The 16,720-nt window shown below is 35.9% G+C and overlaps 1 protein-coding gene across 1 annotated transcript in view; it reads right to left on the reverse strand.

Annotated features, from left to right (window-relative positions):
* The window catches only part of LOC118238488 (doublecortin domain-containing protein 1-like), a 176,162-nt gene extending 160,558 nt beyond the window's left edge, over window positions 1–15,604 (reverse strand). Inside the window, 5 exon segments of the mRNA XM_035447056.1 lie at window positions 8,116–8,278; window positions 8,730–8,874; window positions 10,052–10,271; window positions 10,274–10,314; window positions 15,453–15,604. Coding sequence (XP_035302947.1) covers window positions 8,116–8,278; window positions 8,730–8,874; window positions 10,052–10,271; window positions 10,274–10,314; window positions 15,453–15,604 — 721 coding nt within the window.
* Window positions 15,605–16,720: the final 1,116 nt, after the last annotated feature.

Raw genomic sequence — 16,720 nt, forward strand, 5'->3', positions numbered from 1 at the left:
TACTCCAGAGAAGCACCAGATCAGACATCTTCTCAAGCATGAGCTTCAGCAGCTAGAACTTTAGCACTTCCTGCAGCATTGCTTTTCTCTTTCCTTTTCTTTTTCTTTTCTTTAGAGGAAAGATCTCACTATGTAGCCCAGGCTGGCTTCATCTTCTCAATCCTCCTGAGGTTCCTAAGTGCTAGTGTTACAGGCTTGCCCCATCACTCCCAGCTTGGACTCTTCTTGAATCAGCAGAGTCTCTGCTCAACACAGTCAACTGCCAACAAAAGGGGGCTCTTTCTTCTTTATCATTGTCACTGAAATTCTAGCAACTCTTGATGGCTTCCAGTACCCTGTTAAGCACAAGTATGCATGCATTTTCAAGTGTATTGTCACAACAAAAGAATTAATCTTTAAATACGTTTTTGAGTGAATTTGATGAATTAAGGTTGCAGGTTTGTTGCTATTATATTCCTGAGACCCTCCTTCCTGGGAAAAGGGGGGTTAAGATACAATCATGCAAAAAATGAAGAGGTAACTGGGCTCCAGTGATGATTTAAGGCTTAAAATGAGCTTGTGAAAAACTTAGCCAAAGGAAGGGCCATATCTCAGCTGCCAGGGACTAGGAAGCTGTGAGTGTTCATAGAATTATTCTTTTAAAGACTCCGATAATTCTGTGACCTAAGAATGGATTCCATTGCATTTTGAACAATCTACAGCCTATTGTTATGGGCTTTATTCTTTATCAAATCATGAAAAAGATAGGTACTTTATAGTCTTCTTGTATTATCTGTATTTGTTTGATTCCCCATTTAAAAAATGAAGGTATGTGCCATAAAATGAAATTACCCTAAGTGGTCCCCACATTGTAATTTTCCATTTTGCATGTACCAGGCAAAACCATTCTGCCTTCTTCTATCATTAGAATAACAGCAACTAACTTGGAGCCTCCATTCATAAAAACTACTAAAAATCTCACTAATTTTCAAAAATTCATTCTTTCCTGGTTAGATAATAAACTTGAAAACACATGATGCTGTGGCTGTGAGGCAGATACAGATAATTAAATATGAACAAACAAATCATTTGATGAGTACAAGATGAGTTTATAAAATAGAAATGCTCTGACAGTAAGAAAACATACTGCTACATTTAATTACATCATCCGCCCACAATACAATTGCTTCTGTGTTTGGTAAATAGATGATATCCAGGTCACATTCCTGCATTCCTTGAAGTTTCTAGCCACTCCCTCTTCTCAAAATCCTTGAGCTTTGTTTCTGCATGTTCTTAGGTGTCATCATTTATTGCTATAGGCATGACGGCTATATTTAACTAATAATGACAGTGGTTGTCACTAGGTTTTAACTCAGTAACACCAGTCTGACACATCATTTGAAGTATGTCTTCAATTTAAATTTGATTAAAATCATAAACATCTCATCGACTGTGCCAATCAAAATGTTGACGTCCTTTCCCTGAACTTTTTTATGAACTTTCTTCAAATGAATTACAGTAGCTGAAAGGTAAAGATCAGGAACACATCTTAAAATGTAGCTCCCGGGGCAGAGCAGAATAAAGGCCATTGGGTCTCTTTATAAAAGGCCTTGCTTCTCACCTACATCACAGATAGTGAGAATTCAAAGCTTCTAACCATATCCCCAATATCATGGCATGTGTGCAACTATGCGGTGTGTATTTTAACTCAGTTGCATTTATTTCAAGATTTCAGACATGGCAAATATCTTGGTAGTAAAATCAAGTACCTGTGACAGGTATGAAAGGCTTGCAGAAACAAGCTAACCCAAAGATGAAGCAAAGGGCAGAAAACAGTTGAAATGCAGGGACCAACATATTTTCAACACCTTCCACATGTCAAGTTTTCACACACCTCATCTTATTTACTTCTCACAATCATGTTGTGAGGTCTGTTTCATTATGCTCAATTTGTGGATGAGGAAACTCAGGCTTAGAAAGATTAAGCACTTGCCCAGGTTTGTGGTGTAATTTGCTTTCCTGGCAGCAATAAGGAAAGAATAAAGGAATTATTGTTGTTGCTTCCCTGAACCTAGCCAGACGACTATTCTGGGAAAGTAGAAGTGGACACAAGGTTCCAATGAGAAGCTCTGGAATCTTAGTCATGTTTATGACATGCTATACTCAAGCCCCTGTTTTCTATGTCTCTATTTCCTACAAGGGACTCATAGACATTTGCTTTTCAAGCAACTTGTTTTCATTAGAAAATAATTTTAAAAATCTGGGGATTTTAAGGCATCATTCCCTCTATTTGCAAATCAGCACTAGACCGGTTTACCCACAGCCGCAGATGAGGAGTGAGAATTGTGCAGATCAAGTGACTTCAAGTCCACACACCAGTAGTGTGTGTCTCACATCTCTCCTAGACGTCTGGAACTTCCAAAGTAAACAGTTGGAAAGGCAAACCACCTGGGAAAAGTTGCTATCAAATTCATAAATTAAGTTTCATGGTAAGTAAGAAAGGGGGCACAGATAGAGAACTGTCTTAACAAATTTGATTTAAAGGGTTCTGGAAAAATGCGTCTGTTCTAGAATTTTCTTATGTTGTCTTCATGACACTATTTCTTATTACTATACTAAATTTTGTTTCCTGTATTGTACTTACATTGTCACCAAGCATCATGTTTAGTTTGCTATTCATTTTTTTATCTGCTCTACCTCATTGTAACCAATGTTTCATGAGACAACTGTCTTACTCACACTACATCTTCAAGTCTTGGGTCAATGTCTGGAACTTTGTAGGGACTCAGTAAATATCTGTTGAAAATGTACAGAATGAAGGAAAGACTCCCTTTTGCTAATACCAGTACTTGTACTTTCTTACCCAGGGACGAATGGGTTTTGGGGTAGAAAGTTTTTCTTTTGATCTTTCTCAGCTATATTTGGGGATCTGAGCTTACTGTCTGTGCTTTTCAACGCAAATTTGAGGTGATAAAGACAATATTTACAAGTCTTCTGAGTCACTGTCCTAGTGAGAATTAATGTTTCTCAGAGTTCTTTGCAGAGGACAGAACAACATTCTCTAAAATGTTTGAGCTCAAGTGTGGCTCCATTCCCAGAAATTACTGGATTTTGAAAAAGTTAGCATGGGTTGGGAAAATGGCCCAGGGCTTGATAAAGCACTTGATAAAAAGTGCTTGATAAGGACAAGAGTTTGATTCTCAGTGTCCATGCAAAGAACCTGGCATGGTGGCTCACTTGTGATCCCAGAACTGGGGGAATAGAAACTGAAAGTGGATATTTCAGGCTCATGGAACAGCAGGTCTAGCCAAATAGTTCAGTGAGAGATTTGAGTCAAAAAACAAAGTGTCAAGTGACCAAGGAAGACATTTGATATTTACCTCTGTTCTCTGCATACACATGCACACGTACACACCCAAGAGAAAGAGAAAATTTTTAAAGTTAACATATTTATATCTTAAAGGCATATTATGGAATTTTCTCAGAAAAACACTGAGTGAGGACTCATAATCTAAGAAATTATTTATATTTCAACAATACACTTGACTATGCTAAATAAGGTTTAGATATCAATGAGTAATGAAACAATTAGACTTACACAATGTTGGATTCTGGAACCACACATAATATGTTATAATGGTTGTAGCATTAACTCAGGTGTGAGAGTAGTGAGTGTATTATACTTAGTCCTCCGTTCATAACTGGGTGCTTGGCACACGCAAACCATCATTTAGATTGTGTGGATAGTAATAGATTTGCAGTTATTTATTAGAGAAGTACGACTTATGTATAAACACACAGCTCAATATTTCATGAAAATACTAAGAATTTGGATGTTTCTCGATGACTTTGTATTTGAAATTCACATGTCCTAAAGATACATACACACATATGCTTCAGTTTTTCCTATCACCTAAAGGAACTTTTTGGTCTTTTGCAAGTGACTTCAAACTCACATTCATTTATACTAATTTTTTTAAGAGTTGAAATGGGAAAATGTGTGAAATATATGACTATAGTTTTACATTCAGTTATCAAAATAGAATATGTTTCTATAATGTCATTTTCCTACTTTTGAGTATATGCAGCTAAGTGGGAGATAAACAAATGATCTTATCTAATATATATGTACATATATACTATTCAAAGAAAACAATGAAAAAGAACATGAGAAAACTAAGCCTAACTATGAATTAAGGCATGGTAGCCCTATAGGTACATGTCACAAAGCCTAGAGTTAGCATTGGCAGAATAAAGCAGCCATTGAAGTCAAACTCACTAGACATATAATGAAACAATAATGCATGATTCCAGGTTCATTAAACTAATGCATTTTTTGAAAAACAAAATATGACAGAACATTTCATTATTGACGCAGATATGAGAAAAAAGTGTTATGCTGCTATTTATAATGTGTCCTGTGTGTCATGGAATTGAAATATTTCCAAATCATCAATAATTAAAATGATGAGAATCCATCATTTCACTGACATTTACTTCTACATGAAAAGCTGGCCTGTTTTAAATGTGCTCACACATATTCTTGTCAATCACAAGCTGTCACAGCAAATTATTTCATTTGGTAGATCACATGGCAGCTAGCAGAAAATCCAGGTTTAAATATAGATCTTAGGTATGGTATCGAGAACTCCTTTCATGGATATTTTCCCCTGTGACTACATCTTACAGCATGTAAAGGATGAGCAGTCTTACCCATAATACTCAACCTTCAGTCTCCTTAACAAAGCTCAAGATAGAAAGGAATTGCTATAAATGAGAGCCAAATAGCAGAGCAGCATATGTAAAGAGGTGAAAACACAGGACCACAAACGCTTTTAAAAAAAAAATCAGATTCCATACAATAAAACTTGGTCCCATCCTCTTTATAATACATAAGTCATGCTAGGGCATGGCCTGTATCTTTAGCTGAACTCTTAAAAATCCCCATGGAGTGGATCCAGGAGATTTTCTCTTTACTGACACCAAGCAGAGGCTATGGAAAGCTGAACAAAATCTAAACAATATAACCATGAATCTGAGAGTTTGGTCAAAGGCCTCTTTCTGACATGATCATTAATAAATGTCAGAATCGCCCCATGATGAATTATAAGAGCTAGTAAGACATCTTCATGAATAGTCTTCATATAAAACATTTCTATTTTCTGATTATTTCCATATTTTCTTTTTTAAATCCCCCACCCTAACCTTTCTAATTAGGTATTCAATTCAAAATACAAGAAGTAATCTAGTTCTACATTTTAACTGGTGATGCTTCCAGTCAGTCTCGACCTTGGCCTGACCTGTAAATGACCCCTCTGTATTCTGAGGTGTGTGGACAGCTCTTAGTCCTTTAGAGGCAGTAACACTGGCTGTCAACAATGATACTCAAAGGGACAATGAACAGTGTTGAGGGCTTTTTCCTTAGTAAATTTGGGGTTACTCTCCAGAAGAGGCAATTTACACTATATATACTGATTTTCTGAAGCTTAAGTAAGAAAACCAATAAAATATGAAAATATAATTGCCAAAATAGTATGCTGACTGATTTGATCTTCTTGTGGGAGAAATAAAATAATAAATTTGTTCCTGGGAGAATCCATTTGATATATATACTACTGAATTGTGTTTCTACTACTAAGTATTCATATTATGACTTACAGACCTTGTAAAGCTCTGCAAAGTCCTGGACCTCTATCCCGATGCCAGGGCTAAATACATAGTAGCCACACAATAAAAATGTGTATTGCCTTAGATTTTATTGAATTGAGGTAAACTGAATTTAAAACAGAGATGAGAGAACAATTAGAAACAGAAAAAGCAGCTAGATAACCATTAGTCCTTACTTTTATCTCCTCTGATCTAGCTGGTTATTTGCAAGCACATAGAAATCTCCTATAAGCTGCTGGGAGAATGAAATTCAGTTAAAATACTGTCACGTTACTGACTGTGGTGCCTCTGTGCTGACTGTCTCTAAAACACACATGCAAATGAGACGGCTGTGTCACTGATGCTGACCAGTAGTTTTCCTGCTTGTCCTCAGCAGTGCTTTGCACCTCCTTGTGCTAAGCTTGTCTTCTGTCTTCAAAGTCATCCATACATGGTTTATATACCTATAACTCTGTGTGTGTGTGTGTGTGTGTGTGTGTGTGTGTGTGTGTGTGTGTGTGTGTGTGTGTGTGTACAAACATATATTTACATTTATGTTCTCAACATTTTGAAAGTGTTTAAGCTTATCTGGGAGTATAATTAGATGGTGGCTTTCTCCCATTATACTTATCCTACATCTTTTTAATGGGCATGTGATGTGCTAGTCTGTGTCCAAGCTCACCTACAATTCCTTCTCTCAAAAGACAAGACACATCTGCCACCTGCTCTGCTCCGTGTCCCAGTAACAACTGTCGAGCAGCATAAAGATTGATTATCAGTCAAAAACCATTGCACAACACCAGATTTTGGTGGGTTAAGCTTGCTGATCCAGCAAGAGATGGTGTGAAATTTTCAGGAGTGTGTGCCAACATTTTGGTGCTAAAAGAACAGCAGTGCATGTCACAATGAAACACAGCCAAAGATGTGCAGACAAAGCAGAGAAGTTTGTTGTTGTTGATCTGGACTTGGCTTCTCAAAAAGATAAAGTGGGGAGGGAAAAGAAATTAGCTTGTATATTTAAAAGCCATCCACCAAGAATAGTTAAAAATGTGACATTATTATTTTGTGCATACATGTCCAGGATTTTTTCCTCTTAGTTTACCTACAGATGATCTCTATATATTTCTTTTGTGATACCATCGTTCACTAGAAAGCATGAATTTCCTATCCTTATAAAACTAATCAAGGATTTTGGTGAAGAGATTGTGTATAAATATATGGAGTTTTTTAAAATTATAGAAACATATTTGCCTATTAAAATGTTTTGTGTAAGCAAATGTTTCTATGGATATAAAAAGAGAGAGGCACTGTCTAAAGTTAAAGCAAAATTTGAAAGCATGTGAGTCTGCTATCACACAGGGAGGTGCAGTGAGTGCTATACCAGCAGCTCCCTTTATAGGTGCCACAGTGTCCCAATTCAAGAAACTGCTTCTTTTCTGATGTCAAGTGTTAAGGACATAATGAAAATTCTAGTGTCATCTCATATGGTAACATTAATGCATGGGGTCTTCCATTGTCTCCACTGTAATGATCTCTAGAATTAGTTTCCTTTGGCTCATACAGTCACTGCCTAGGCTTGCCTTTGCTCCACCAACTTTACAGGAGTGGCAGAGAAATTGCTTCCAAGGCAGTATTAGAAGCACCAGGGGCACAGCAGTCAGACACACTGGTTCTTATGGCAAGGCTGTCTTTCACATTACCTAAAGCTACCATTGTGTGGAAGTCTGGATAATGAGCTCTCTGTACAACATGCTTGGAAGAATGTTTTAAAATTCTGTTACTTTCCTTTCTTTCTTTAAATGTGTTATTTCACATTGAGAAGAGGCTTTTTTAGTTTAGAAATTAAAATTTAGACAACCTCACATGTCCAAAATCTTAAATATCAGGACATGGGAAAAAAACCCTGAGCAGAATCTCTGTCTGAAATTCTATATATAAATACATAAATATAAATATTTAAAAGTTAAAAAATTAAGATTGAGCTATAGCATTTTCTGAGTAATGTTACTGGGAGAATCACATGTACATAGAATTATTTGTTCGTTAGTTGCCTCAATTTCTTAATTATGTTAATGCAATCTGAAAAAAAAGACCAAGAGTGTAAATGAAAAGATGATCCTGGAAACTCTGAACTATTTTCTGAGAGCATACATCTAATGAATTATGTCTGCTGAGTGTCACAGAAACTAAACAGTAAATTCAATAATCTCTGATTTAATTTATTATATTTTCACCATTTAACCTCCTGCAGGCTCCCTAATGTCTATTCAGATCTATATTAAATTAAGCACCAATGCTAATGAAGGGCAATAAACGTGGCTGTCAGTGGATTTTTCTTTCATTAAGCACATTATCCTCTTACTGAGCTGTAAATGCGTAAACATTAGTTTTGTTAAACCATGCAAAAAAGACAGGAAGAAAATCATTTTTTAATTGCATTCCTTAAGCAATTTATTGTGGGGGAGTGTGGTATTTCTTTTTCTTTTTTACCTTTAAGTTTTTTGAATGGATCTAAAAAGGGCTCTCCTGTTGAAATATAAACATTGGCTTCATGGGGTATATCTTCAGGTTTGAAGGCTTCTGAGCCGTCTGCCAAGAACACTCGTCGTGCGGCCATGTTCAGATTCAGCTTGTGTGTGCACGCTTCCAGCAACTAGGAGAAAGTAACAGGTAGGACATAGTGATATATAAAGAAAGCAGCACATTCCCACAGAACAAAAATAGAAGGCCAACGGAGTCACGTGTCAGGTTCAGGACCTCAATCAATGCTGTGACTGTTTCCAGCACTTGAAAATGTGGGAACAAAAAACAAATCAAATGGTAAAAATATCTCATTATTGTCTAGTTTTATTTATAAACATTCTGTGTTTTAACAATTCTCCAAAATGCATAGCCATTGTATTTGTTTAATTAATCTGCTTAATTACTAACCACAGAGTTGTATTTACTTTAATGTAGAAAAGTAGTAAAATTCCTGTGACTGTATAAGCAATGTACAGGTTCAGATTTATACAAGATTTTAACACAATAATTGTTTTTCTTATTTGTTTGTATTACAAAGAGAATAAGAGATAAAGAACTGAAAATGTTGGGGTACTAGTTACCAAGGCGATGGTTGGTGCAGTAATTTTGGCGAAGGTTGTTCCAGATCCATTTTTGTAAGCCGTCACTCTAATGACTCTTCGTTGAAATTTATATCCCACTTGGCAATTGTGGGGTGACTTCAGATTTAGAGAGGACTCTGATGCTCTAAAAGAAAAAAAAACCACAAAACTTGGTGCATGATATTAATCACTTAAAACTTAAAAAAAATGCTATCTCACAATTCTCTAATATAAGCACTTAAACTTGTTACTACAAATAAGATCCCACAGCAAAACTTTTGATACAATGAGATCAGCACTGTTTAAGTATCCAAACACACAATAGGATGTTTGCCAAAACTGTTCCTCTCTCAGAAGGAATCATTCTGGCCATTTACTAATAAAACCCCAAAGCATTCTTGTTTTAGATTATGTACATGAAGAATTAGAGCCAGTCAGACATCTGCCATGTTTTGACAGCCAAAACAATAGTAGGGGCTTAATATCACAGAATATTAAATGGCTAAGATTTTTCCACAAGTGTTTACAATTATGAAAGAAAGTTCTTTCATTTTTAAAGGATATAAGAAATTAATAAAGGGATATTATGATGAAAACTTGAATTCAAAAGTTAACCTTATTGCCTATATTTTTATAATTTCAAGTTGGGGGGTAGTAAGAGTTGAGATTTTCAGGTTTTTATCTTCATTCAATACCAGTTTTTATTTTTTTCAAAAGGACATGGTAAACTGCCAAAAAATATTTCATTCAGAATTCTCTCTAATCATTTTCATTTACAAGGCTAGTAAAGTCAATATTTTAAAATAAAAACTTGAAGTAAATTAAGTTAAAACTACAATAAACTGTATATTCAAAAACCTAAACGCAATGGAAATCTCAGTGCCTTACTTTTCACCTTCGCCACATTTTCTTCTGCCCATTACCTCTTAGGTTAACAGTTTGCAATACTCTAAAAATGTATGTACCAGATGATTTTATAACTACATTTCTGTTTGATTCTGTTCCAAAGTATTGGTTAAATACCAAAAGCAAACATTTCTATTTCAAATAAATGTCTTCTAAGCAAACACTCTGCCTCCAGCATTCTTTTCAGTTTTTGATGACCCAGGTTGGAGTGCATCTCATGTTTTCTAAAATGTAATTAGCAACACTCTGACCCCAGTGTTTTCAAAGTAAAAATCTAATAACAGAAAACAGAACTCAAACCCAAACGATATGCTATGTGTTAATGTCTGAAATAGTCAACGGAATCACTATAAATTCTGCTCAAATAAAAGAGCTTCAACAGTTGGTTGAAAAGAAGAGCAAACAGCTTTGATTACCTCGGCTGACCCACTGGCACACTGACAGGTCTGTTTCTCTTGGATGCCGACATAAAACAAGAATTGTTTTTACTCTTGGATTTGCAGCTATCTGGGTTTGATGGTTCCTCCTGACTGTGATCTGATGCTGTTTGATGTGTAGAACAATCATGAAGGCCTGACCCTTTTGATACAGCCGCTGAATGCAAAAGTCTGTTGGGGCCAAACTGAAGCTGCAAACAACCGTTTTAATAACAGCTTTTTCCTGGTTTGACATAAACTCCCTAAAAGACACAGCACATGGAAGAGTACAATGAATCCATTGTAATAACTTATTAAAAATCTACCATGCAATATCAGTTAGACAAAAGTGTTCCTCGCTCAGGATTTTGAGACTTGTAATATTCCTGGAGGGAAGGCAGTATTTGCAACTTGCCTTTACACTTAAGATGAAAATCAGAAAGGGTAAGTAAACATATGTCATCAGCAAAGACAGGGTAGAAACTTGCACTCAAGCCTGCCCTACCACTGAGATTTATTATTTTATTTAGTTAAACTAAAGAAATTTGAATAATGCTTTAAAATAATGAGAATTTATAATTTTATGATTTACTTTATTAAACACGAGTGATCTAAGTACTAGGAAATAGTTAAAGAGATATGGTCCCTACAGGCATAGGACTTGCAAACTATCAGTTAGTAGCGAATATATTTTAAGTGAATATATGGATGTATATTTAAATGAGCAAAAGTAATTTAAGAGAGCTGACTTAGCACAAGTGAGAATAGGGTTGATAGGAACTGCAAAAAATGGTTCAGCAGTTGAGTAATGGCTGCTCTTCTACAGGACCTGCACCAATATGGCTGCTTACAACCATCTGCGATTCAGTTCCAGGAGATGCCCTCTTCTGGCCTCTGCAGACAACATGCATGCACAAGGTGCACAGACACACATGCACACAGAACACCCATACACAAAAACATTTAAAAAAAAAAAAGAAGCTGATTGAGCTGGGATGACTTACTCATCCAAGATTACCCAGAACTTCTGGAGTTCTGGGGTTGAAAGTCACATGTCTCAGAGAAACTGGGACAGGTGGGCACCCATACCCCAGTATTCAAGGTGTGTGAGTGGCATTAAGAAGAACAGGAATGTGTTGACACAGGGCCATATGACCTGGGATGATACGGAAACAGCAAGTCTCAGTGGTGGGTAGGGTTTGCCGGTTTAATCAGATTGAACAAGCTTTGGCATACTTGAGAACACCCAGCAGTGGGAGGATGAGGCATAGAAGATGCTATGGTTTCACACAGGTCTCACACACCTGTAACTGGAACTACTCAAACATCTACCAAGTTGGTCTTTCTTTTCTTCTGGGATGACACTAGTGTTAGTCAAGATATATATATATATATATATATATATATATATATTATATATATATATATATCACATGTGTATATATGATTATATATATATATATAACATATTATATAATATGTGAGATTTATTAGAATGGCTGTGTTCCAACTCGTCCAACAATGGCTGTCTACCAATGGAAGTTCTAAGAATCTAGAGTTGTTCAGTCCACAAGGCTGGATGTTGCAACTGGTCTTCAGTATATGCCAGAATTCTCAAGAAGTAGGCCCTAATGCCAGTGGAGGAATGAACTTGGTAGTGATAGTATGGGCAAGCAGGTAAAGAGAGAACAAGCTTCCTTTTTTCATATTCTTTATATAGGCTGCCATCAGAAAGTATGGCCCAGATTAAAGGTAGATCTTCCCACTTCAAAAGTTCTGGATCAAAGCTGGAACTTCCCACCTTAATGATCTAGATTTATGGGGGGTCTTCCCACTTCAAATGATTTAATTAAGAAAAATTCACTCAATGTGTGCCCCTACATTTGGGTTTTAGTTAATTACAGATGAAGTCAAGTTGATGACCAAGATTAGCCAACTCAACACTGCATCTTTGGGGGAATATAAAATTATTCTCATCTAATTATGATTCTAGTATTGTAAAGACAGAAAATTATATGACTTGGTAAGTGATAAAACACAATCACATTTAAATAAGTGGGTCAATGGTAAATTTATTTATTACTTGATTTTCCCTAAAGATTTATATCTGAAGGCAGAGAAAGGGTAGTTGGTAAAAATGGTTTTTCTTCTCATTGTCTCTGTTTTAATAACATTAGAAAGCCTTATTGGCTTATTATAACAGTTCTATGAAAAACTAACAAAAATCATATTTTTCAAACTCACAGTTACAGTTGAGAACACAAGTACTTCCATGCCATCCTCTAAATCCCTCAGCTGTCATTGCAGAGCAGGACCTTTTATAGCTAGAATCTGAAGATCACATTCTTCCAGGTAATCTATAATCATAATTGTACTTCCTTCAAAAGTGCTAAGTGTTAACCTGAATTGGGGACTTATTTTCTACAGCCATTTGCATTAAAATAATTATGAATTAGATGACCAAAATGTTTAAATTCATATTCACACACATAAATTTACAGTTGCTAATTGTTATTAACTGTAAATTAAATGCCCTGGTTACTGCAAGAAGAAAGTCATGGATTAGGTGCATTAAAAGGGCTTCATAAAGGGATGTGACACCTAACTCCTTCACATGGGGCTCTAAACTGCCTGGCCTGGGTGCTGGAAACTCAATTCAGATCCCCTGGAAGAGTATATACGTTCCTAACTGTTGAGCCATTGCTCTAGTCCCAAGGGTTAGAATTTAACAGACTTGATCTTGTACAGGTCTTGTGTTGGTAACCAGAGCTAGTATGAGCTCATGTGTGCAATATCCAGAAGACTGTGATTCACTGCACTCCTCCCACCCACTCACCCATGGCATGCTCTGAGCCTTTGGAGGGAAGCAGAATCACTCTGCTCTTAGGCAGGTGGCTACTGGCAGGTTGCCCATGGCCCAGTGGATTTCCTACACCCTTGTGCACATAGGCAGCGCTGATGGGTGAAAAATATGTAAAAAATATAAAATAAAATAAAAAATGAGAAAGAAATAACCTTTATTGTAAAAAAAAAAAAAAACTGGTTAGGGATACAACTCAGAGTAAAGCACTTGACTAGTAAGTTTAAAGTTCTGGGGTTGATCTTGGATGCTGAGGGAAATGGGGTGGAGTGCAAGAATTTGTATACGGCTATATTTGCTTGTTATATGATTTGAGGTGATTTCTCTCTACCCATAGAAGAGCAAAAAACTCTGTTTTTATATCTTTTAAGCAGTGACTTGTGTGCAGAAATTTTTGCCAACTATGGCACTGTGTAAAAAATGTATCACATAATGCAACTTACAAAAGTAATTTAAAACACAAAATATTGAACAGCTTAAGCCAGAAATCCCATCAGAACCATTATCGCTTCTATTTTGCTTAGATACAAAGCTTCAGTCACACTGGGGAACTCAGCCTCCTTGTGTGCTCATGGAAGGTGGTCTCCGATCAGCCTCAGTGTGCAAATGCCCAGTTGTCTAAGGCCAGCGAGGAAATTCTATTTTCCTTGTCCCTAGCAGATCAAATATTCTGCTTTTCTATATTTTTAGCCAACAGACATGAGAAGCCTTCTGGGAAAATTCCTTTTGTTTGGTGGGTTTTGGTCATCCAAACGACTCTCTTGTTTTTTTCAGATACTGTTGAGTGAACATGTGTTGATCTATCTGGCAAGCAGGAGGGGCCAAGCAAAAAGAATTGGCCAGTGTTCTGAGGATTGCAGGGGAAGGTGTGAAGAGCTAGTCTTTTTTTATAACACCACTGAGCCACTAAAGTTAACACTATAGTTACTCCATGAAGTTCTTCAGTGAGATAATAAAAGCTTTCTCATTTTTAAAGTCACTTTCAACTGAATATTCTATAATTATACCCTTTGATTTATTTCTACTACCTACCTTCATAAAGGAAAGTACATTAAATATAATGCAAATTTAATGTAGCACACAGGTAATCATCTGAATTATACTTTCTTTAGTTTTAGTTTTATTAAAAGTTTTACTAATATTGAATTAGAGGATAAAACATAAATCAATCTGTTATTTACTAAAAATTCAATTTTCATTTGGTCAAAAACATTTCAGGAGAAATTTTAGCATAAGCATAAAATGACAGGGAGTTTTTTTTTCTCCTGTGCCCTTTGGAACACAAAGCATCCTTGGCAAATTTAGATTTCTATAGAGTAAATCTGCATGTGGCTAATAATTCTATTCATAAGTGAGAAGTGTGGCTACTTTGACAGACCATGGCTCAATAACAAATATGCAGGTCTAACTTATCACAGAGTTTAGATGTGAATTCAACAGCAGGATAATGACAGTTGCCAGGGATTTGTGCTTGCTGTCACTGCATCCTAGTGTTGCCTGTCAAAATGTCTCTTTTTCTTATATAGAAGCCATAGAATTTTTATGGATAGCAATTACTTACAATATACAATGAAGTACATAAAATCTAACAACCACTCTTTAGCCCTTCATTATTTGGTAGAGTCTTTGTTAAATGTATCAACCATTTTCATCTAAATTATTTATTTATACTGTATATTTGACAAGCATATATTTCTTGCTTTATATTCCAATGGCATTTAAACCTTCCTAAAGGGCTATGTGGTTTTTTTTAAAAAAAAATTATTATTGTAAAACTTATCTTTATCCTATTACCACTTTAATGGCAATTAAATCTCTAATTGGAATATATTCAAGTAAGTACATAAATACCAAGGAAAATGCTTGATAATACACCACACAGTTAAAACACTAATGTAAGCAATAAATAAACAGGTTAAACATTTGCTTAGTAATTTTTTTATATAAAACATCTGGCATGCACAAAAACACAAAGAAGCATTAAACTTCATCCTGACCTCCCCTCAGCTTACTTAAACAGCCTCCACAGATATAAATAGTATCCTCAAAATTTTCTGGTAAGATGTTATTTGAACATCATAGAAAGTGAATATTCATGGTAGTCACAAAAATGCAGAATTCTCTGTAGAGTTTATTCCCAACTCTAGAAGAAAAGTAGTGCAGCCCAGAACATAGATGAAGCTTCTCCAACTGCATAGAAAGTTCAGACTACCTTCTAACACACTTTATAGTATGCATACTGCAGAAAGAGTAGCACACCTTACCCATTCATACCTCTGGTTACTTTAATTAACAAGGACACTGTGAGCAAAAACAATCCTAAGATTAAGGTTTGTGAGTTTCCTTATGACCAGGGGAATAAAGCATTCCATATAAAAGGAAACCATTTACCCGTGTAAAAGTACAAAAAATGAAATAAGGTATGTATTATATCTAAAATTGGATGAGGTTATATATACTTCATGTAAGTTTTTCCAGAATGGGAATTCCCCAAAAGGAAGTTATCTGGTCTTTTGATATGTTTTAAAGGAAACAATATACCAATGTCTATCACTGTCAAGATTTTTTAAAAGGCTTGGAGGAAAAATCTGACCAAAACTATGAACTGAGGAACGTGTAACTTGGGCAACAGTGAGAGCAGGGCCATGTTCCATTCTTGCTGTCCTCATCTCCCCATCTGCCACCCAAGTCATCGTGGAAACTGATAGCTCCTTTTTGGAATATTACTATGTGTAAACTGTCCCTAGAAACAGTGATATGTCCAGGTGTTTTTATATGTCAGAGAAGCCTCATAACAATTAAAATATTCAAGATAATTAAAATGACATTTTAAAAACAGTAATATGAGTGTCCTTGACAGCAACTTTTTAAAGTAACCTAAACAATCTTCAGTAAACAGTGTGCCTACTTAGACGCTCAGTTAAGTACTAAAAGAAATTTGCCTCCTCAGGGGATTGTAGAAGTCAGCAACACACTGAGCTTCCAGGAGATAAAACATTGTTTAACTTTCTATTATGAAATCCCCAGCAGGATTGACAGTTAAAGATCATTAAAGCAAAATATATTATATGTGGGATGGTAGATATTGCTTAAGATACTCTCTAAATTTTTTTAATCCAGTTGTAATTTGGAATTACAAAGGTACCTTTTACGAAATGGTGAAACTGCCCTGGATAGCTGCTACTAATAGACTATTGTTTGTATCATCTATGTCTGAAAAGCTGGTGCCATGTTCTGAGGGAATATATCAGACCACAACTGAACAGGAAAAGCCTCCTATTGCACAGATGTCTGGAAAGAGTCTAAAATGAGAGGAGGGAATATGGCCAACTTCACATAGCTTGGTGTTAGTTTTCTGGTGTGAGTGGGATCCAGAGCATCAGCTTTGTTACAAACAAATGTGGTTGGGAGCAGAGGAAGACAGAGCATTAGAATGAAGGAAGATAGCTGGATATGCAAATATAACAGCTGGGTGGTGGTGGTGCATGCCTTTAATCCCCACACTTGTGAGTGAGAGGCAGACAGATCTCTGTGAGTTTGAGGCCAACCTGATCTACAGAGCTAGTTCCAGGACCGCTAGAGCTATTATACGGAGAAACAAAGCAAAAAACAACAACAAAAAGAACATAACAGAAGATAAACATGAAGCCTTAAAAAACAGTGAATAAATAAGAGGCTTGCCACAGTACAACCACTATGAATGCACATTATACATATTTTGTAAAATGTTCAATGTGTTAATTAGTGGAGAAATTATGAAACATATAGTAAAATATATTACCATACTTTAATTATTAATTATCTCTCAT

This window comes from Cricetulus griseus, chromosome 6 (assembly GCF_003668045.3).
Source record: "Cricetulus griseus strain 17A/GY chromosome 6, alternate assembly CriGri-PICRH-1.0, whole genome shotgun sequence".
Taxonomy (NCBI): Eukaryota; Metazoa; Chordata; class Mammalia; order Rodentia; family Cricetidae; genus Cricetulus; species Cricetulus griseus.